The 23,572-nt window shown below is 40.4% G+C and overlaps 1 protein-coding gene across 1 annotated transcript in view; it reads left to right on the top strand.

Annotated features, from left to right (window-relative positions):
• The window catches only part of CRB1 (crumbs cell polarity complex component 1), a 77,947-nt gene that overhangs the window by 41,170 nt on the left and 13,205 nt on the right, over positions 1–23,572 (top strand). Inside the window, 6 exon segments of the mRNA XM_041479615.1 lie at positions 3,143–4,090; positions 7,496–8,046; positions 8,441–8,606; positions 10,923–11,829; positions 13,052–13,180; positions 16,060–16,186. Of these exon segments, the coding sequence (XP_041335549.1) occupies positions 3,143–4,090; positions 7,496–8,046; positions 8,441–8,606; positions 10,923–11,829; positions 13,052–13,180; positions 16,060–16,186 (2,828 nt within the window).

Below are 23,572 nucleotides of genomic sequence, written 5' to 3'. Positions count from 1 at the left end.
TTTTACATGCTAATGTCTCCAACCTGAGCTATTTGAACTGCTTATACAGTTCTATAAATATTGACTAATCCTTTTATCTAGAGTGCTTTTATCTTGACTGACAGTGGTCTTTGCTTGCATAGCAATCGGCAGATAACAAGCAGTATCAACACCACTTGCAAGAACAGCTGATTTATTTATTCTTGATATGAAAAAAGTGACTTATTATTTGTCTTTTGGTGTGACCTATATTTGTGCTTGTGCTAATCTTATTATGAAAGAGTAGGCCTATATATATAAGTGCATACACGTGTATATCTGTATTCACAACCCGATAAAATAATTATTTTGCAATGTATTTTTAATATCATTACTTAAAAAATAATTATTGTGTTGAGACACTGAAATTACTATGAAATCTATGTATTGAAGTGGCTCTACAAGTGTCACTTTGTATTTAATAACTGATACTATTCATTTTCTACAGACAGCACAACAACAACAATAATAATAGTAATAATAATAGTAGTAGCTCCTCATAAAACTAATTTTATTTCTTTGTTGGACATTGATAATTTCTTTTGTCAAATGTCTTATATAAATTTAAAAATAGAAATATACATGATTTTTAAAACATTTCAGCATTCTCATTCAATAATTTTGTTAATTTTATGTCTTATCTGATGAAGTAGAGAACAACATAGACACTAAAGGTTATTGTAAAGGTAAATGCATCTGTATCATCCTTTCCACAGGCAAGTCAGTATTGCAAAGTGTGACTTAGACACAAGTTACAAGGCAAAGGGAATGTCTGGCAGGTGCTGTGGGATAATAAAGTAGCACACAGAGAATCACCACACATTACTGAAAATGCAACAATTAAGGATCTAGCCATTCACAATGCTGATTTTTTTAATGAAAGGTTTCACAGGGGCTTCCAGTCTCTAAATCCCTAAGCACAGTCTGTCCACTCTGAAGCCCTATGACAAGGCTAAGCACAACCTGATCCAGCTGCTTGTGGGCTGGACTAATTTTTATCTTTGATGCAAAACACCCAAAGAGACCTTCATTTCCACAGCCACCATATTAAAACTGAGTTGTGTAAAAGATCCAAGGACACTTTGTTCTCGCTGTCAGAGCAGGGAAGGGAGCAGTGTCAGGCAGGAGATGTACTAAAATATTGACCAAAACAGGAAACAGCTCACAGTAACTTCACCTTTCATATACAAGAATAGCAAAAGCAGGACAAGTTGCTAAGACTGAAATTGCCACAAACTGGACAAAGCAGACATGGCTCTGGCCCCCAGTCAGGAACAGTTTGGGAGCTGTGCTTCACTTGGAGAAAGTCAGCCCCAATGAGTCGCAGTTCTGCCAGGTGCCACTGCACGTTAAGGTATACACACACACTTCTCACTGGAATAAAGATGAGCCTGGCTGGAAAACAGAGAGAGACTGCAGCAGCAAAACCCACTGCCAGGCCAGGGAGATGGCACAAGCTGTGCTCCATGGCCTGAAGCTTCAAGGGGAAAGTCAATGTATGCTTAATTGAGCACTGATGAGTGACTTGGATCGCTGCAGAGAGTCGTGTACCTGCTATGACCACTTCACTCTGGCTAATCTTTTAAACAAATCTCTCCCAGTTTCAGTTTCTGGCTCTCCTGTACTTACCACTCTCCCAGATGGGTCCAGTTACAACTGTGACTGAATAAAGTGGACAAGCAAAGAATTACCCTGAGTAACTACACTTATCTGCTGCTATTTGAAGCAATTCATTGTGGCTGAATGCTGCTCTGTAATTTTCCATGAGGCATGGCTGTGTTTGTTATAAAGCCTGGTGTGAATTTGTACATAAAGCTAGATGTGGTGCCTGGTGCACCCAGCTGCCACTCCATAAGCCTCAGCACATCTCACTATCTGATATACAGGCAGCAGTTTTGCTGGGGGGATGGATGAAAAGTTACCTATTTAATTTGTGCTGGTGATACTAGCCTGAAAACTATCTGCAAAGTGTTTCTCATTTTTCTCTAAGATAACTATGAAGGGAAGTGGAAATGTTAAGAGTTGCACTTAGCATGAGTTATTAAAAAAATTATTTGGATATTTTGACTGCTTCCAAGGCAGATGAGAAACAGATTTTCCCTGATCCACTGCATGCATATCGGTCACTTGATTGCTCAAGGGAGAGGTTACTGTGATTATTCTTTATAGATGAACAGCAGTGCAGAAAGGTAAACAGATTAGTTTTACAAGAGGAACAGATTTGGTTTTGTTTGTGAAGTGTGATCCAGCAGACCCACTTAGGCCACATCAATCCAGTTACAATGGGGCTGAGATGAGGAGTTCTCCTTTTACCAGATATATCAGAAGCCAAGCATTATATGGAAGAAGAGGAAACATGAGACTGTGTGAACAATCTCCTGCAGAAGTGCTCTCATCACCAATCAACTTCTGAGATGTCCGAGAGAATATTCCTCTCATCTTTTCTTGCTTTATATTTTGTATAGAGGAGAGGTAAAAAAGTTCCCCTGTAGTGCATACTTTTTGCAGTACATACTTTTTGCAGGCATGTTCACCCACTTGTCAGTCTGACCCATCATGTCAAATATCATTTGTAAGTCCTGTGACCCATCACTTGAAGAGTGTTGCTCCAAGATGTTTCTAATGGGACCAGGAATAATAGTCTGTAGTCCTTACACTGTTTGAATGAACACATAAAAGAAGGAATGGCCAACAGATCATCCTCCAGCTCATCTCCATACTATATTATGGATAGGAATTAAGCAACAACTATTGGGGGTTTTGTATGTGATAATTCAGTTCCTTACAAAGCATTCTAAATTGCTACCATAGGATACGTGGAAAACAATTTTTTTATCCCATCTGATGATGTTTATCTTAATTTCATCACATTATCCATATCAAAACTGTGCGTTTATTTGGTTCTCTTCTCCAAAATGTGGTTGTTACTTAGGTGCTTACATAATACTTTGCACAAGGAAACCATGACAATTGAATGGCCTTTTTATATTTAAAGTATATTTTTTTACTTGTCCATTATCTATTTATCCAATAAAAGATAATTTAATAAAACACATTATTAAAAGTGTAATTTTGGGCTCCAGTTATTTAAACCAGAATGCCTAATTCTTTGTTTATTCTTCAGGTACTCACTGTGATGAAGACGTCAATGAATGTTACACGAACCCTTGCCAAAATGGTGGGATCTGTGAGAATTTTCCTGGAAATTACACTTGCCATTGCCCACCTGCAGACAAAGAAGGGATTTTTTATGGTGGCTGGAACTGTACAGAAGTCCTTCATGGCTGTACTGATCATCAATGCCAAAATAATGGAATTTGTATCCCACATTTAAAAAATGGCCAACATGGATTCAGCTGCATATGTTCACCTGGGTATACTGGAATACACTGTGAAACCATAACCACATTTTCTTTTCAAGGAAACAGTTTCCTTTTGTTGAAGAATCCCCAGACCCATAACAAGGATTTTTTCTATAATATAAACCTGAGGTTTCAAACTGTGCAACCCACAGCTTTTCTGTTTCACCGAGGGGAGAAAAACACCTTTGCAAAGTTGGAATTACTGAACGGCTACTTACACTTATCCGTGCAAGTCAATAATCAGCCACAGGCTCTTTTACATATCCCACATAATGTCAGTGATGGAGAATGGCATTCAGTGGAGGTAACCTTGGCAAGAGCTGTTATTCTTAATTTGCTTGACAGCTCTTGTGTAGAATCCTGTCTCAATAAAACGTCTGCTAAGATAGATAACGAGCTGGTGAGGTTTGCGTTTCAGAGCACGTTTTTGGGCGGCTTACCAGTGGGGAACAGCAACTCTCTACAGAGCACCTTTAATACACATTCTGCACCTTCATTTGTAGGCTGTCTTCAGGATATTGAGATAGACTTGAATGTTATTACTCCAGAGAATGTATCATCTGGGTCATCTTTAAATGTCAGGACAGGATGTGCTAAAAAGGACTGGTGTGACCCCCACCCGTGCCAGAACAGGGGACGCTGCATCAACCTGTGGCTGAGCTACCACTGCGACTGCTACCGGCCCTACACGGGGCCAGAGTGTGCAGCAGGTAAGGGAGCACTCTCTGTGCTATCTGTGTTTGATGTGCCTGCCGAAAAATGGCCACCAACCATCCCGTTTACCTGGCGGTGAAACGGTGTGACCCTTAGGATCTCTGGGGCTTAATGTCAAGTGGTAAGCCAGTGCAAGAGGTTAGTAGTGGCACACCTTTGTTATTTCTAGTTACTTTCCCAAGAAGCTGCTTTTCAGCCTGACCAAGGAAAAAAAAAAAAGAAAAAAAGGCTAAACTGGTGGATTCCACTCCTCTTGTTTTAAAGTCTTCTCAGTACTCTTAGCACTCCATAAACTCCGAAAAACTGAAGTTCTCTGAAAAATTCTTTGAAAATTTTATCCTCGAGCTGTCTAGGCTTTTATAAAAAGATTCATTTACGGCAATGAAAGGCAAGCAAAAGTACTGTAAGCTAAAAAAAGACAGATTCCAATTTAAAAGAAATGAATGAGATTATACTCTTAGCTTAATCTGATTAGCCCAAGGAGCAGGCAGGGCTTCAGCAGCTGGAAACAGGGTCCATTCATCCCTCAGCTGGTCCCAGGGAGGGGCTGGACAATCCCCAGTGTAGGCTGCTGTTCCCAGAGAGTTGCATGGGGACCAGAGGGAAACATGGCCCTGTCTGGGTGAGCAGAAGAGCTCCTCTCAGCAAGCAGCTTCTGTGGCAGTGGTGAGCAGGAACACAAAAGCTGCAGATGCCTGTAGCACTTTCCCTGCTACCAGTGATCTTTGCATTGTAGGCAGGGGCCAAGTGGAAGGACAACAGGAGGTCCCTGTCCAGCTGCATCTGCTGGGTGATCTCCTAGAGCTGTAAATACAGCAACCCTCTGGAATGCTTTGGGGTGAGCTGTGTAATCCTTCCCCAGGCAAAGTTTTAGGGATTTCAAACAAGCAGTTTTGTTTAAGAAAATTGCACAGGACTAAGTCTTCACATCATGCCTTTCCCTCTGCCTCCCTCATCCACACGCAGTCAGCAGAGCAATGTTTAGGGAGCAAGAACTGCATACATATACATATGTATGTATACACGTATACATACACAAGTATATTTATGTAGATATATTTGCCAAGTGGACTGGAAAAAGTTAAACAAACAGCAGAGCCATGGTCAGATTGGAATGGACAGATCCTAAACTGGTGTAAACTGGCGTGGCTGCAGTGCTGCCAGTGAAGCTACATTGATTCACATCAGCTGCACAACTGCCCTCAGGGGTTATTGAATGCAGTGCTGCAGAAAGCTGGGCCTTCAAATACATTGCAAATGTTTGAATACAACTTCATTTTGCATGCTCTACCTAATACTTATCAATACCTTTCAATAGTTTTTCCTTTTGGTTTTATTGCAAAATGACAAAGTCTGAAAGGTAATTGTAACAGACTTCTTTGAAGTGTAGCTGTAATTTATCCAAAGATTTGGAAGGCAACTTTTGAATATAGGACAACATCTGGGAAATAAGTTTGCCTTCTTATATGAAGCAAAATTAAAACCATTCAGGGCCAGGAGCAGCTTATACTGGCATTAGAACTGTTGAGAATGATTAGAAAGCATGCTTTTTTTCTTTCCTGCTGACCACAATATTCCTTGCTAATCGTGGCACCGTGCCATTTTGGTACATAGGTTCTAGATATATGTCACATGTAAAAGACTATGGCAGGTTTCTAAAGAGGCAGAGTGGGGGAGGCTTGTGGTAAAGGATAACATAAGAAATGCTGGTGTCTTTCTGAAGAAAAGTTGCTGCCAAGTATTTAATTGACAAGATGCAATATTTTCTCTACATATACAAAATAACAAACAGATGTTGACTCATTTTGATCAACATCCAGATGTTATGACCCAAGAGGTTAATATTGACCAAGGTGATGCTAGTCATCTCATCAAACAGATCAGGCTGATGATATATGTGTATATTTATAAATAGAGAAAAATGTGACAAGGTAATTGTAAACATGAAATACCTTTCTGGAGATCAAGGCTTCTTTCTAATACTGCAGTTGTAGAATCCTCTGTTCAGCAGAATTTTTTTTTTGCCCTCATGAAAAAAAGTGTCTCAGTCTCCAGTACCACCTTAAGAGAAGATACACCTTAAAACTCTTGTATATAGAAATAATTATTTGTTGAAATTGGTGTTTTGAGGCGTTAAGTCTGTTTAACAAGTAGATGTAGATACATAGGCAATCTTATTCATAGAAATAAACTATTTCCAGTTAAAGTAAGAAATTGTCTGTTTAGGAACAAGTATGTGATTTATTCCTGTTGCTAAAAGATATGACCATACCTCATAGCAGTGCAGTGTGGTTATTAAGGGTCTGTTGAGTCTTCATGGTCAGTCCCCTATTTTCATCATTTTTTTAATGCAGTCATAAAAAAGGTGGTTCTGGAGGCACAAAGTTGGCCCATGACATCCCACTCCAGGAGTTTTACTGCACAATAGATAACTGAATCTTTAGCTATGTGAGCATTTAAAAAAAGCTTGGTTTATTTTTTCTAGGAATTTGATATATGAAAAATAGCTCCTGAAACTGTTTAGGCAGGAAGTCTGTAATACTGAGGACAAGATCACAAAACTTATAGTGTAAAAATAGAAACACTTTGTTGTTCTTTAAAGAGATGATTCATCAGAATCAAATACAGTTTTGGCTGCATATTTTGTATCCTTAAAAGACTGAAAATCATTACTGAAAATAAGGGGTAAAGGACAGACAGATGGTTTTGGTTTAATAATTTTAATTGATAAGCACAAAGAAAACTTGCCTGATCCTGGATCATGTTTCTCCCACAGCTCTGTGGGCACTCAGAGTCTGAGCAGGATTCATGGCTGGATACAAGTTGATGTAGGTGAGCATATGTTGAGCCACAGCAACAAAAAGTCTGTCAGAGAACTGGGGAGCCCCTGCAGCACCACACAGGTGATCTATTCACACAAGAGGGCTTTGCCCAGCAGCTTTCTGTGATTAGAATCTGTGCAAAAAATAAAAACTGCATTAACTTCCATGGTCATCAGAGGATCAAAGCAGGTAGGTTCTTTCCAAAATGATCTTTCTGAGGATCAGTGTGGGAAACTGTAGAAATCTGTCCTTGTTTAACTACTTGAAAACACAGCATTACACAGAGCATGATAAAGAGGAAAAATGTGCCCAATTATATAACATATGGTCCTGCACTGGAGCTTAATGCTACAGCCATGGAAGCCGACAGGAATTTTGAAACAGAAGCTATTTACAGCTGGACCACATCTTTGTTCATCCATAAATAGAAGCATTTCTTACTACCATACATAAATATCACCAGAACTAGTTATTTAATCATTGCAGAGGCTCCTTTGTCATTTAGCCCTAACTATTTTATTTTTCTCAATTCTCTTCTTTTCTTTGTTTTCTACCTTTTCCCATATCTCTAACCTCAAGAGTACATTCCAGGCCGGTTTGGATCTGAGGACTCCTCAGGCTATGCTGCTTTTCCTGTTGGTTCCACTCAGAATGAGAACTTCATCATATCAATGTTTGTCCGGACACGCAAACCTTCTGGCTTGTTACTGGCTCTGAGAAATAGCACTTACCTCTACATAAGAGTCTATTTGGAAGGTGGGAAACTCACCATGCTAGCTCTAAATTCCATGAAGTTATTAGGGAAACACTCAGTGAACGATGGAAACTTTTACTTAATAACCTTAAAAATAGAACCAAATAAGATGGAGTTATTCCAGTCCTCTCACTACTTGGGCTTTATTTCTACTCCAGCACTAACCATCCAAAGTAAGGATATTCTTTACATTGGAGGCCTACCAGATAACAAAGAAACTGACAGAAATGGCAGGTATTTCAAGGGCTGCATCCAAGATGTAAGAGTGAATAACCAGCCACTGGAATTCTTCCCCATCACCAATCCACCGAATTCTCTTATCAACCGAACACTCATCAATGTCACCCAAGGCTGCACTGGTGACAACCTCTGCAAGGTAAGAATGACATTTTTCAGAGCACTTTCACATGCTTATAATGTGGAATTTTTTGAAATGTTTTTAGTGCATTCCCACACATTATTTGATTATAATGACAGATTAAGAAAACATGCAAAAATGCTAGAAAGAGCAGGTTTTGTTAAGCTATGCTACATATGATGAGTATCAGAAGCAAAATGCATTTGCATAGGGGAGAATGAAACTATTTTGAGGTTGGAATACTGTTTGTCACTAATTATTGAACATGCTGTACTGTCACAATAATGGTCTTTATAATTTTCAGTCTGAAATAGAAAGAAATCTTCTTTTTGCCAAACAATCCCCCATGCCTAGAGTTGGGCGTCCAACAGCCTTGATTCATACTGAGCTTCTCTCTTCTCTTTCCCCATAGTCCAACCCTTGCCACAACGGTGGTGTGTGCTATTCAATCTGGGATGACTTCACTTGCACGTGCCCCCCTAACACAGTGGGGAAGGCATGTGAGGAAGTTAAGTGGTGTGAGCTTGGGCCCTGTCCTCATGAAGCACAATGCCAGCTGGTGCACCAAGGATTTGAATGTAGGTACATTTCAGTTGTTCCAATCATCTTTGAAGATCGGCAGCAATAGACATTTTCAGCAGCATTTTCTTGAAACGAAGTATTCACTGCCTTTAAAGTTCATTCAAATGTTACTTCTGTATTAAAATAATAGTTATGTCAGTTTTAAGTAATGTTAGTGGGAAGAGTCTGCCCTACCAAACCCAGAAATTCTCCCCCAGACCCCTGACTCAGACACTGAGTTACAGGAACTTACTCAGCCCAACTAGTCGAGGTTGTCCCATAGATCAGTACATTGCCCTCACACTTCCACTTCAAAGAGATAACAGAATATCCAGTGTTGGATTAACCCTGGAATGTTCTCCATCTTCCTGAAAAGACAAGCTACATAATTTCCATTGCACCATTTGATTTTCTTAAATCTTGAATAGCTTTGGAGAAAGTCACCTCGATACCTGCAGTACAGTTGTTTAAGCAGTGTCTTCGTAAGGAGCACCTGCATGCCAAGCAATCCATTTGAGAACTGATGATCATTAGCTGCCTTAGGATCACTAGCCACCCTGCATGTGTCTTTCCTTCTCCTTCCCACCCTGGGGTGGAATGGAAAAGAGCAAATAGGGATTTTTTAAGAAATATTTCTTAATTTTGCTACCAAAAAAAGCCATGAGGAAAGGTAAATACCCACTCAGTCTGATGGAGCTGTCAGAATGGCTGACTCTTAGGAATGGGAAGGCTGGTCAACTAAAGATCTCTGTCATAGACAGACCAATATGATACTATTTTTATGCAGATTGTAAGGATCAGCATTGCAGGATGGCTTAAAATTGTAACTGAAATTAAAATAATTGCTCCTTCTCTCAGAGATATCTTTAATGATAGCATCAAAATGCATTCTCTCATAAAATTTACTATTGCATTATTAGGGTAGAACAGAAACACCCAGAGACAGTGAAGTGAAAAGTACCTGAACTGTTTCCTTCTGCTAAACTCAAGTTCATTTACACTTTCAGTGATTCAAGGTCTTGGCCACCTTTAGATTTCTGTGCTGGTTTATGTGGCAATAGTTGGCAGCTTCCCTAACAGATATTCAAAAATTCCTGCGCTACAGAACTGCATTTTTAACTAGTTGTATTCTTAGCTACAGGATAAACAACTTCTTGTTCAACACAGGATAACAAAATAAAAGCTTTCCTGGACCGTGAGTTTTCTGCCTTGTGTCTTCTGCTAAAAAAAAAAAACCAATCAAACCCAGCTGAAAAAACCCAGGAAATCCTGAAAAAAAACAGGAATAAACTTGAAAAACTCTGACTTTCTTGACTTTCTTTTAGTATGATTTCCTCTGAGGAAACTTTTCATGAAAAAGACACCACATTTGATGCATCAGGTATGCAGTTACACCTCTGCTGCCTTGGCATCAGGATATGAAGTCAGTAAATTGATACTAGGACTCCCAGGGTTAATTTCCTCAAGATTTACTAAGCCCAGAGATAGTTCAGAAATCCATCTTATCTCAGATCTTTCAAAGCTATTTTTTCTGAAGTACAGACAGGAGACAATCTTTCCTGTCCCTCCTCCCTGTCTAAAATCGTCAGAACATTTACATTTACAGCCCAGTGAGTAAGTGCATTATAGTAGAAACCATGCTAATGAAAGGTGTCAGATACCTTTGTGAATATGTCCATAAAGCTGCCACAACCTTGCCCATCAATTTTCACTCACAGCAGTGCGAGCTGAGTTCTGCTGCCCTCCCAGTCCCACCTGCACAGGGCTGTGGCAGTGCCTGCCCCCCAGGAGAAGCTGGCTCTGGATGTGATAGGCACAACTGCTCACAGGGATTTTGAAGGGGCTTTCCATCAACTGACTTCCATTAAATTAATCCTATTGCATTGGTGAGATAAAATTGGGATCCAATCAAATACTTCAAGAAAATCTTAAGACTCACCAAAGAAAAAAGGAATTGGGAAGAAATGTTTGCCCCATCCAGGTCTGTTACCGGGAATAACTAGGTTGTCTGTACTTAGGAAACAATCATAAAGTGACAAATGTATGTCTTTTTTTGAAATAGAGAGATAACAGTAATGTAAAACTGTAAGTTAGAGTGATAACCTGAGATGATGCAAAGCAGTACACTTTGGATGTGGTTATAGCTGATGCTGGCACTGCCCTGTAAATTCCACAGCCATGAGGGGCAGACCAGGGTAACTGAAGCACTGGTGGAATTTGACTGTCTTCCAGCAAACCCAAAAGCAGTTACATGGCATGTGCACTGGTGAGACATCTTTCCACGTGCATTGGTGTAAAACTGGCCCGGTTTCTCAATTGCTGTCTTTGCACAGGTCTCGCTAACGCAGTGTTCAGCGGCCGGAGCAGCGCGATATTTTACAGAAGCAATGGGAAAATCAGCAGAGACCTCACCAATATCATCTTTGGCTTTCGAACCAGGGACACTGACGTGATCCTGCTGTATGCAGAGAGGGAGCCTGAGTTTGTCATCATCAGTATCCACAACTCCAAACTCCTGTTTCAACTACAAAGTGGCAACAGCTTCTACAGGCTGACCCTTGCGAGTTCAGTGCCTGTGAGCGATGGCAAATGGCACCGAGTGGTGGTCTCTATGGTGGAGCCCCTGTCCCAGTCCTCCAGATGGCACATGGATATAGACAACAAGAAAGACACAGCAACCAGCACAGCTGCTGCAGGAAGCCTCAACTTTTTAAGAGAAGAGACAGATATCTATGTGGCTGACAAGGCTTTTGACAGCCTGGATGGCCTGCGGGGGTGCATGAGCACCATAGAAATCAGTGGCATTTATCTCTCGTACTTTGAAAACGCTGACATCCCTACTAAAAAACCTCAAGAAGAGCAATTTCTCAAAATATCTGCAAACCCTGCTCTTACTGGCTGTTTGCAGGTAGATTTCTGCAGCTCTGACCCCTGTATGCACGGGGGCATATGTGAAGACTTTTACACTTCCTACCGCTGTGTATGTCCTGATGGATGGACTGGCACCTACTGTGAAGTCAACATTGATGAGTGCTCTTCAAACCCCTGCATCCATGGGAACTGCACAGATGGGATTGCCTCCTATGAGTGCAGCTGTGAGCCTGGTTACACTGGGGACAACTGTGAGGAGGACATAGATGACTGCCATGGCCACCAGTGCGTGAATGGGGCCACCTGTGTTGATGGGATTAATGGATACTCCTGCCTGTGTGCTGCTAACTTCACAGGGAGGTTTTGCAGGTACTGTAAACAAGGCTGACCTGTATGGTTTTGTCAAGTCTCTTCTGAAGGGCTTTTATATAAGTGATATCTTTGTTTTAAACACAGATGTTTTGCATCTGTCCCTATATTAATCATGGCTGCAGAGTCGATGTATGAAGAGTACAGAAAGTTGTACAGATCAATTAGATGTGGACTGAGACAGTGGAGAGCTGCCAGCTCAGGTAGAGACTGATGAGACAGGGACTGAAGGAACAAGGCATAGCTCTGCTGCCAACATTGGTCCTGTGAGCTCTCTGATGACAAGATTACAAGCCTTCCAGAGCTTGAAAATACATGTGTTACATCTTCTTTTCAGGAAAAAAAAAAAAAAAAACAAAAAAACAAAACCTCAAGGTTTTTAAATCTCTAAAACAATATTTTATTACAGTAATATAGCTCTAGAGCTATAAATACAGTAAGAGAAAATAACAAAAGAAAATAAGTTGTTTTTCTCCCCACCCACAGAATCTTTTCTGGGTTGGTCTTTTCCTCCCAGCTTACTCTCAGTCCTGGTGCCTGCAAACACCACACAACCCGCTCTTGCTGTTTCTTCTGACACTGCTCACTGCTATTTCCTATTCCTCCCAGACTTTCCTCTAGAAGGTGTGCCCTTCTCTGCACACCTATAAGATTCTGCCCTCTAAGCATGTCCAATTCCTTTCCAAGAAGGCAAAATCCTTCTCCTTCCTTCAGAAGACTCCAACAAATACAGTCTGCTGCAGCCCAAGGGATGCAGACAATCATTTCCATGCTGTCCAGTTACAGTCTTTTAGGATATAATTACTAAAATTGACAGGTTTTGTTGACTTTTTCTGAGTAGTGGGGACATCCTCAGATTTGAAGATGCTTTATGGTGGCCTGATTTTTTTATCTTGTGTGTTAAGTCTGTCTCTTTTGAACTCTTATACTAAGCTGTCCAGGTATGACAGAGAACCACATTAGTAATGTAAGTAGAGTGATGTCTAGTTTATATTTTTTATGATAAATGAATCATTAATTTGCCAGTAAATATTCGGGAAAAAAAAATTTAATTCATCAAATTAAAAAAGTTAGGCAAAATATGTTCTGGGAGTCTTAAATGTGAGTTCCAGCTGTCATTCCTTTGGGCAATACCCTGCTCCCCTGCTTCAGCTGAGAGAGCACGAGACGCCCAGAAACAAGGACAGTGCAAATAACTGCTGCTGCCTTCTTGTGAGCCCAGGTATCGAAGATTACCTTACACAGTGTGTGGGAACGAAGAGAGGAACCTCACCTGCTTCAACTACGGCAACTGCAGCGACCTCGGCGGCGAGCTGGGCTGCGTGTGCCTGCCAGGCTTTGTGGGAGAACGGTGAGAGCCTTTGTCCTGCCCATCCTTGGGGAGCACCTCTGCCGAAAGAGTCCAGAGGGTAACAGCCAGCCCTCTGGCAGAAATACACACAAAGCAGCTGATTAAGTGCAGCAGCTCCTTGCTAGAGTGACTCTGAGGGTCTGAAGTATTGTGGTTTTGGATAAAAATCACAAATGAATGCAGCAAGGTTTAGTCCAATCCAGCCCAATATATTATTTCTTAAACAGCACTGCAGGCTTGCTTCTCTTTGCCTTTTTTTGTTTCTGTGCCAAATTTTCATATGACAAGTTAGAACGTTGCCTTTCCATAGGTGGGGACACACACATATCCTGCTCATATACCTAAACCAGCTACATGCTCTGGCACATGAATATGCAAAGCTGTTTCATTTTCACATGTCTCTGCTGTGAGTACACAACCTATTCTATCCCAGGGATGGTAGGAGGTGGCATACCTGGTGGCATGGTGTACCACACTTTTTTACTGAATGCTGAAGTGTGAGAACAGAATGAGTACTTCTAGAAGAGATTAAGGAATACTTTGTGCATTTTATTGCTTAGCCTGGAACAGAGGGACCTTCCTCACAGTGACATTTGTATCTTGTAGCCAATTCACACTTAACACTGGCCGTCAAAGAGCTCTAGAGCTGGGAGGGCTGAGGGCCTCAGGGCAGGCACCAGGTGCTGCACAAACCTAGGAAGGCATTGTCCCAGTCATAGCCTGAACAGGTAAGGGCATTTTGGATAGAGAGACAGGAAAAACTGTACATACACCTGGTGAAACTAGCATTATGTCAGAGTATAATATCCAGAAGTTCAACAGGACCAAGCTGTAACACAGAGAAGATTCTAACAAAAGGTTTTCATTCTCACAAAAACTTATGAGCCCACTGATTTTGTGGAAAGAGTACAGTAGGCTATAAAAGACATGAAATTAAGATTTCCACCACTCAATGCACAGTGTAGTTGGCAGACACAATTGAATTGCACTGTTAACAGCCAGGTTGCCTATGTACCACCTCACAATATTCAACAAGGGGGAAAGGATACAATAAAATAAAATTTTAAGACGTAAAAGCATACTCATAGCCACTTCTGCACTGCATGTATTTCTTGGGACTTTGAGGCAGCAGGAAAGCACTTTTTCCTTCTCCCTCCCCTGCCAGCCTACCTGCTAACTGCAGCTTTGGGAATGAGCCTTCCTTCCATCCATCCCACTGGCTGGCAGTAATCTCTCTTTTACGGTTCCCAAGGTTCTCGTGTGGAGCCCGTGCCCGGCGAGCTGCAGGGAAGTGCCTGTGGCAGCCAGGCTCTCTTCTGCAGCCTCTCAAATGCCCCATTTGGCCTCTGCTCCTGCAGGCTGCCAAACCATAAACCAGCAGTGCTCCCCTGCTTGGGGGGCTCACTAGAGCAAATCAGAACATTGCATCCCTTTTTTTTTTCTTTTTTTTTTTTCAGAACAAATTCAAATGTATCTGTTAATAAGAACAGTAAAACCAAACCCCTTTGTATATTTATGTATTAGACTGATAAAGCAGGCATTTTCATTTAAGACAATATTTCAGCCCTCAGAAAGCCATTGGTACACAGTATAGAGAAATTCTATGCCAATCAATTGACTTGGGATCACATTAAAAATTCCCAATGGTCTTAATAGAGGTGGAAAGGGAAATGTGTAAAGATTCATCTCCATAAAAGAAGACAGAATCTCTCTCAAAAACAAATTTTTCATTTAATTCAGGTTGGAACGTTCAAAGTTACATGAAGGGGGTCAGGTTTTTGAGTTCCTGAAACTCAGTTGAATTCAGGTACCCAATTCCCTGGAAGATTTGAGAGGTTGTTGGCTCTTTTAAAATTTGCATAGGTAATTTCGTAGCTATACAATTTTTATACATTGGATAAATTACTAAGATCTTTGAAGTATAGGAATATAATTTACTATTTAAGGAAGCTATTGAAAGAAGCTTAGATTAATAAAGTGTTTAATATAAAAAATGCTGTTCTCTGATGTAAGATTAATGTGTTTATTGTTTTGTTATGAATATGATTGAACAAAGCAATTCCTTATAATTCAGAGGGAATTTCTCACATTCTTCTCCAAGTATAAACCTGCATTTTTACCTGGAGAAATAGGATTAACTGTTAGCATCATTTGATAAAAGGGAGGAAGGAATTAAAAGGGAACATTTTCAGAGCAAAAAATCACCAAATCAGTAGTTTTCAAACAGTCTTACACATCCCTCATTATCCTTCCATTGGCTGCCTTGAGAAATTATAACTCAGATTTCCTGTATCACCTTAATTAGCTCAAAAACATTTAATGAGGCTTATGAAACCTGTCCTGCACCATTCTTACCTTTTTTGGGCCCATCCCAGAGAGACTGGATAGGAAATTTTGCTGGGATCTATTGGCATTCCAAATTGAGGGAAGAAATAAAAAGGTTAAAAAAACCCACCCAAAAAGCAGATGAATATTTCTAAGTGCACTCTGCTGGCAAAACCACACATTTGTTTGACTTATACCAGATTACTGAGAAGGAAACTGTGCCCTCACCTCCAGGAACAATGAAAAGGACAAGCAAGCTGTCAGCAGGACTTGCAGCAGAGCTGGGTCTGAATCACACAAGAACCTGCACTGCACCTTGCTAAGCACCATTAACCATCAAGTGCTTTACAGGGATGAAATTACCTGCTTGTCTGTGTTTGGAAACCATACAGGAAGTTCAGGGTTTGAGTGGGGTTCATCAGCTAGTTAATAAAACCATAAACACGTGTGGAAATGTGTCCCAGAGCATCTTCCTCTTCCCCCCAGAGCTGCTGAATTAAACATGTTGGAGGCATTTGGTGCCTGGTTCCTGAGGCTGACTGTGTTTCCTGCAGGTGTGAGAAGGACATTGATGAGTGCAGCTCTGACCCATGTCTGAACGGGGGCCTCTGCCAGAACCTGCTCAACAAGTTCCACTGCCTGTGCGACGTGAACTTCGCCGGTGACCGCTGTGAGATCGATGTAAGCGACCTCTCCTTTTTTGTCTCTTTGCTCTTGTGGCAGAATCTCTTTCAGCTTCTCTCCTATCTCATTCTGCGAATGGATGATGAGCCAGCAGTCGAGTGGGGTGATCAGGAAGACTATTGAGCAGTCTTTAAACTTTTGAGTTTTACTGCAGCAGAAGATGCCTTGACTAACCAGCTTAGCAAAGCAATACAAATATCAGAGTTTTGAAACTTGTTTTATATTTCTTTGAATGGTTTTTCTATGATCTATCGCTTCAGATCTGGTTTAGTTAATTGATTTAGTTTTAGAACAAATGCTAGCAGATGTTAAAGAGTTCACTCCACCTTCACCAGAGCATTTCACCACATGGACACTGCCCGTGGGTGACAGTGGGTAACAGGCAGCATTTACTGTCACATTTACTGAGGGTGGCATTCAAACCCTACTGCAATGAGTGGCAGACTCACTGCCTTCAATAATTCTAATCTTAAATTAAATCTTCCAGGTGGTTGCTATTTTTACATCACACACCATGTTTATTGCTGTTCCTTTGGCAGTTAGGCCTCACACCTGTGAAATCATGAGGGCTATTTTTGGATAATTAGGTAATGGTTTGGATTAGCAATTGACAACATGCTGAGGAGGCTCCCACATCCATTTGAATTAGTGTCAATCCTGCACTGATATCTCTAATCCTGATCCTCTGCTCCAGAAGCCTCTACACCTCCAGTGTCCTATACTGAGATAAAATACAACCATCTTAATCTTTACCAACATTTCCCCCTTCAAGAAAGGTCCAGTAAGTGTCTCAGACTTGAAATCCCAGATTTGTTGTTTGTTTAAAGATTTCTATAACTTTAAGTAAATCTGTTTTACTTATTAGTAGATCAGTGTCATCAGAAAAAAAAAAATGATGGGATTTTTCCTTCTTAAGAAGCACCCAAGTTAATTGGGTTGGTTGTCCATGGATTCTTATAAGAATGAAAAAAGGACTTGAAAATTATGAGTGCCAGGAGATTTAACAAAAATATTATAGCAAAATATCTTTGTAGTTGCCTTTGAGAGTGCAGACACAACTGAAATACATTGTTAAATACTAAACAGTTGTAAAAAATTAGGAGGTGTTTTTTTGTTGTTTTTAAACATTCTTTAAGACAAAAACCACATTTTTGACTGGTGAAATAATTTATTTGGACATTCATTACTATATGTGCATAGATTCTCTATCCCTTTTAGTCATTTGAACAGTGTCCTCGAGAGAGGATTCAAAAGAACAAGCATGTACAGGGTGTGTTTTGTTATCAGCTCTATGGCAGGTAGCAGAGTTACAGGGAAGACTAACACCATACTGGGAGGTTTTCTGACTCCAGAGGGAACAATTGGTCTTTTGGAGAAGTCCTTGAAATCACTGATGTCAGTTTGCCCCACTTCAAACCTGACTGTCCTCCCTAACTCGCCGCAGGTTGGACCTGGTGCATCCAGGAAAAGCAAATCCCCCTTTAAATCTCCAGTGACATCAGGACACCCTGAAATGTGTCAGTGAGATGTTAAGGTTTCTGTTTTGCCACAGCAGGATATGGATCAGACAGTGGATCAAGACTATTTTTTATCTTCCACCTTTCATAAATGCCCCCAGCTCTGTTATTTTTCTGAGTACCACTCAGCGCACAAATGCAGCAACATTTGTGCTGTTCAAACCCCTACTCCTATTTTAGGGGGGAGGAAAAAACCAAACAAACTTTTGCACATTTGTGGAAAAAAAATTATGATTCATTCCTGTCACATATTCCTGTTCCTAGCATCTGCCTTAGTATGAAAATTAAGCACAGTGTATTTACCTATGAGAATTGTACACGAGGATAATTTCTTTGCTGGCTTTATCATACCTGAAAGAGATTAGGGAAATGGTTTTTGTTTAAGTCTTATTAAAAATAATTATAAATAATTTTGTATTAAATATATATATATAAAAATTAAAAAAAACATTTTCTCTTTGTAAGCAATCAATAAACACTAGATGGGAATGCACAGGAGATGAATTTAATGTAGCAGTGTCAGAAAGAAAACTATATATACTATGAGATATAGGTTTAGTTGTCATACTGGCAATCACATGTAATACTGGGAATTCTAGAACACAGGCAAAGAGAAAAAAACAAAACTAGACTGCATTTTGGATTTTTTTTATTCCAGTGAAAATACAGTTTTGGAAAATTGTTTTCATGTGGGGAAATTTAAAATAATAGCATCTCATATTGGAAATTTCATTCCAAACTGTAGCTTTCATTTAATCATAGCTAAAAGCATTTTTCAGTTCAGTATTATTGAAATGAAAAATGAAAAATTAATCAGATATAACTTGAAATAAAAACTGTCCTATTTCAGAATGCTAACTAAAGACAAAGAAATAATAAATTTTAAAAAAATTCAAATTAAAGGTGCTGCTATTAATGAAAGCTGTTCAAACCATTTCTTTTTTCTTAAATAACTATAATTAAGAAAATAATGAAGTTTGGTTTGGTTTTATTTTCTCACTGGACTTAGTTCAGTTTCCACATAACTAAATTGAACCATTATGAACTTTATAGAATATGCACTACAGGACACACTACCTTAAGCAAAAATTTCATCATGGTCTTAATGTTGAAGAAAGGCAGAAGACAATAAATGTAATAACAGTATGTCTGACATTAGGCCTATATCCAAAATGTGAAAACAATAAGAATCCATTTGTATAGAGATTCCAATACTCTTTTATTCAATACTAGACACTTGATATGAGTGTTCATGCTATATTAAACAGAAGTTTTGTATTAATTTACAGCAATATGCAAGTTATAATTCTAAACTCAATTAGCAGGGCATCAGTTCTCTCTTTCTTTTACTGAAAACACTCACCTGTAATTGAATTCTTTCCTTCCTCTAATGCCTTGTCATCATGAAACATCCCCTGGCCTCAGAAATGCTGCTCTCTTCCTCTTTGTACTTCTGTATCCTCAACTGCATTGTGCACGTGTACATAAATTTCCTACCTTTATACACCAAATAAACCTTCTGCCTTTGTCTCTTTATGTCTGCTCCTCATTTCCTGCTGATGGCTCTGTTCATTTGCTTTCTGTGCCATGTTTTCTGAACACTTCACAGGAACACCACACCCCAACCAAGGTTGCTTCATCCTGGAGTTTTCCAGGAGTTCTGGAAGGGCAGGGTCAGGCAGGTGCTTCCCACTGCAGCTCTTCAGCCACTCCAACCACCCCAGCTGCACTCCTGCAGACTTGGTATTTCTAGTTTTAAAAGTCACAAAATAAATAAACAAATGCCAGGTTAAGTGAAATAATCTTTTACATTTTTTAAGAGATGCAGGTGTCAGACAAATAAGGGAAAACAGGTATAAAAGCAAACATGAAAAAAATAGCTGGATGACTAATGACACTGGGTACTAACCTCTTTGTAAAAACGTCCAATTGCTAAGATTTTTTAGAATTCAAGGGGCTGAAAAGGCCATTATTCATGTTTAATATTAAGATATAATAGAAAAATCTTCATACATCTCCAGTGTTGCAATTGTACTTCAAATCTTTTGATAGTTGATTTTTTTTTTAATTAAGAACACAAACTCCCTGCTGAGTTCATGCTTTTACAGAAAATCAGTATTTATTAAAAAAAAAAAGAAATATCAAAACACACTCCTACTATTTTGGGCTTGAGGCAGAATTAAGGTTTCTGAAAAGAGGGGGGCGACAGCAGGAAGGGAGACACAGGAAGGGAGAGCAGAGGGATTTGCATCAGCTGTGGGATGAATGAAAGCATATTCTTCACTGTGCTTGGAAAATACACGAGGGGTATTTCACCAAGTAGGTGCCTCCAGGGAATGGCAGATTGTCTTTACTGACCATTGTTCTTACTTCTGGCTCTTAAAAATCCAGACTCTGACTGAGCCCTCTCTGCAGCTGTATCTTAGGACAATTTTAACTACAAAGAGCCCATGTGTTTGTGAATTTGAAAATATCCATGATATGTGCTTATTAAGATTTTCTCACTCCCACATTACTGAGGAAACTAGATCCAATAATCATTTACTCACTGCACGTGACTACAGTACATTGGTGAACCTAAAAATAGGGAAAAATCTGCTTCAAACTAACAGTGATGAAATAAGATTTCATTCTTTCTTTGCAAATATTTTTTCTGCCCTGACAGCCAAAAGTTCAGCCAAGAGGGCATTTTACTTGTTTATGTTAACTTTCAGCACTTGAACTTATATATTTATATCTTGAGTTAGTGATTCTCCCTAAAAATAATGAAACTCTTGTTTGCAATAAATTATTCAAAATTTCTGTTTCAAAACTCAGAAGGCCTGGTTCTGAGAACTATAACCCTAAAAAGGCAATGAAACAAAAGCTGCAGCAAATCTTCTTTCTGTGGTACTGAGATTACCATTAGTTGAAATGGATCTCCAGGGAGTAAAGACAAAACCCAGGGTTGGGCTGTTCATTTTCCTTCGTGTTTCAGGAGTGCCCTGAGCCCCATTAGACTGGGAGCACGTCCTGCCAGGGCTGTGTCCTGCTGCTGCTGGCAAAGGCTCCGCCTGGCAAACAGATCCAGCTGAGCTTTGGAATTGCTCCTTGAACACTGTCACCAGCAGCACCTTTGGGACAGCACTCCCTCACAAAACACACCCCCTCTCCTACTGTACGTGTGAATATACATGAGACTTGAAAGTGGAGGTGGATTTCATGTCCCAGAATTGAAGTAGTGCTTGGTTCACAGAGCTGCTGCCGTGGGCTGCACCACTGCTGCTTCCAGTTCTCTTCCAGCTGGTACCACTCCATCCTCCTGGGCACAAGGACAAGCATCATGCACTGGAGGTTATGATTCACACTTCATGTCATTAAAAATACACCGATAAGCATGTTGGATATGTTCAATATTGAATCTAAATTCAATAAAACTCTCTCAGGCTTCCATAGCACAGACACAGGGAATTTTGATTGAATCTGCTCTACAGTGATTAGCTAATGTATTCATTAACTGGAAGGGTTAGTAATATGAACGTGGCAAATGATACTTAATTACAATAATTAATGCCTGGTGATTCATGAATAATGCATTCCATAGCTATTTACATATTCATACTTATGAGGCTATTAATGGATAATTATCATTTGACTACAAGACACGGACATCAGGAATGTAACAACCACACTGTTTTCCCCCAGTCTCGCTGTGGCTTTACCTGCATGCCTTGCTCTGGTACACCTCTGCCTTGCACACAGAACTATCAACAGTATCTTGGTTTTAAGGCCTGTGAAGTGATCTAATGGCAATTACAGCCCTTGCAGGTTAAGTTTCCACTCTGCACCAGTTCTCAGCCAGTACTCCCTGTCTTGAGATTGCAAAACTCTGAAAGTACTTTATTTCTCTTTGCCATCAGTACAGATTTGTTCTTGCTCTGAATTTATGCTCTTTCCTACTGCAGATGGTTAGGACACTTTCACACTTCAGACTTTTTTGTGAGATTAGGTTGGAAATACTGGGAAAATAGGAAAATTGGAAAATTAGAGTAGCTGTATTGGAAGCACCTTCAAACTGAAAAATTCTGCCCCAGGTATCTGGTATTTCTGCTCCTATACACATATTTCAGCCTCCACATAAGCAGATACTTTTCTAGAACTCCCAAGAGAAGATCTTGAGAGCAACAGAGTAACAAAAATAAACCACAACATTTAAAAAAATTAAATTCTTATTAAAATACATTTTAAGGCAATAAGATAATTTTTATTCTTACCTTAAGATTGAATGCCCAGTGTTGACAACACTAAGACAGCGATTTTCAGCTGCCAGCCTCAGGAGTGTGGTGAAATGAACAAGTAAAGCTGGGTAAGTGAACTGAACCTGAAAAGAGCTGTGAGCCTGAGTTTCAGACAGGCCACTCACCTGCTGCTGGCGCACAGCACGAGCTGAGGAGCGGTGGGTGCCCAGGTGACAGAGAAGCTCCCTGCAGCGGTCACAGCCTGCAGGGAGGGAGCAGAGGCTCTCCCCACGTGGGCTCAGCTCCAGGCTCTGCTGGATGGTCACAGAGCAGCCCAGGCTCCGGGCAGCAAGGTCAGCCTGGGCTCCTGAGGGCCTTAAGGAGGAGCACGTTCTACCTGCTGTGACTTCTGTCTCCACCAGAGCTCTTGCAGCCTCTTGGAAAAGACTGGCATGGACAGTGTAACATTTTCAAAGTGACACCATTCTCTGAAGGGCCCTGTCCTGTTTCTACTGAGGGTGAGGTGCCTCTAATGATGTAACCTCAGGAAATCAGAGGGGTTTAAAACACTCCCCAGCATGTTCTAGCATCACACCAAACCCAGCAGTGCTTGAGGACCAGTGGAGAGAGGACTGAATCCCTGCTAAAAACTGATGCCCTCAGCTTGCAGCACCCACAGAACCATGACATTCCTGTTGGCACTCCTGCCCAAGCAGGGAACAAGCCCTGGGTCAGCAGAGCTCTCAGTGAGCAGAAGCCAGCTCTCACCTGTCAGAATTCCTGAGGCTCCCAAGATCTGTGGGAGGGAAATAAACCCTCTGGGCTATGTAACCTACATCCTGCAAGGCTGCTGCTGGAAGCATAAAGGGCATTTCCTGGTACTTCTGATTCACTCTCTGTAGTACCTTACTAGGTTTGAGAAAACCTTCATCAGGACAGGTGCTTGTACAGCACAGGTAAACTTTTACAGTCTGATGGTAGTCTATTGAAATAAGATTATTTCAATTACTGAAATACATTTTTACTTTTATTAGCCCAGCAGAATCAGCGTAACTGAGCTGGGAGGAAGCTGGAGTTTATTTGTTTTCACATCATTTGTGTGGTTGCAGATCACCCACCATGGCAGAATCGTTACCATTGATGGTAGGAGCCAGAGAGGGCTCAGCTTTTTTCCAGTGCCAGGTCAAATGTGGGGTAAGAAGAAACATCTTTACATTTATAAAATGAGCAGCTCTGCTCTGGAAGTCATTGGAAATGTCACAATGCCATTTTTGCAGTTGTTTTTTCAGAGCAGAACAATGCCTTAATACCCTTTGCTATTTGTTTTAGTCTGCATTCAGAACACAGGATTTAACTAAAACTTCTAAAAGAATATTGGATGAAACACATTTAATGTGTGTCACAACATAAGGTACAGAAACATTAGGATGCAAAGACAATAAGGTTATCTAATGTGTCCTAGCTGGGAAAGACAAGAAGGCTCTTCACAAGGCCAGGATTACTGCACGCATCAGTGAAAAGCAGTTGAATATTTAATGTGCATGGTAAATATAAGCAGAAAAGGGAGCCCAGATGACATATGACAGCATAACACTCTGCAGTACAGGAATCAGCTCCAGCACGGTGTTCACATAACACTTTAGTATTCA

The sequence above is a fragment of the Pyrgilauda ruficollis genome, unplaced genomic scaffold (assembly GCF_017590135.1).
Source record: "Pyrgilauda ruficollis isolate IOZ18807 unplaced genomic scaffold, ASM1759013v1 scaffold49, whole genome shotgun sequence".
NCBI classification, from domain to species: domain Eukaryota; kingdom Metazoa; phylum Chordata; class Aves; order Passeriformes; family Passeridae; genus Pyrgilauda; species Pyrgilauda ruficollis.
Note: the sequence above shows the minus strand (reverse complement) of the source record. Positions and strands in the feature narration are given on the sequence as shown.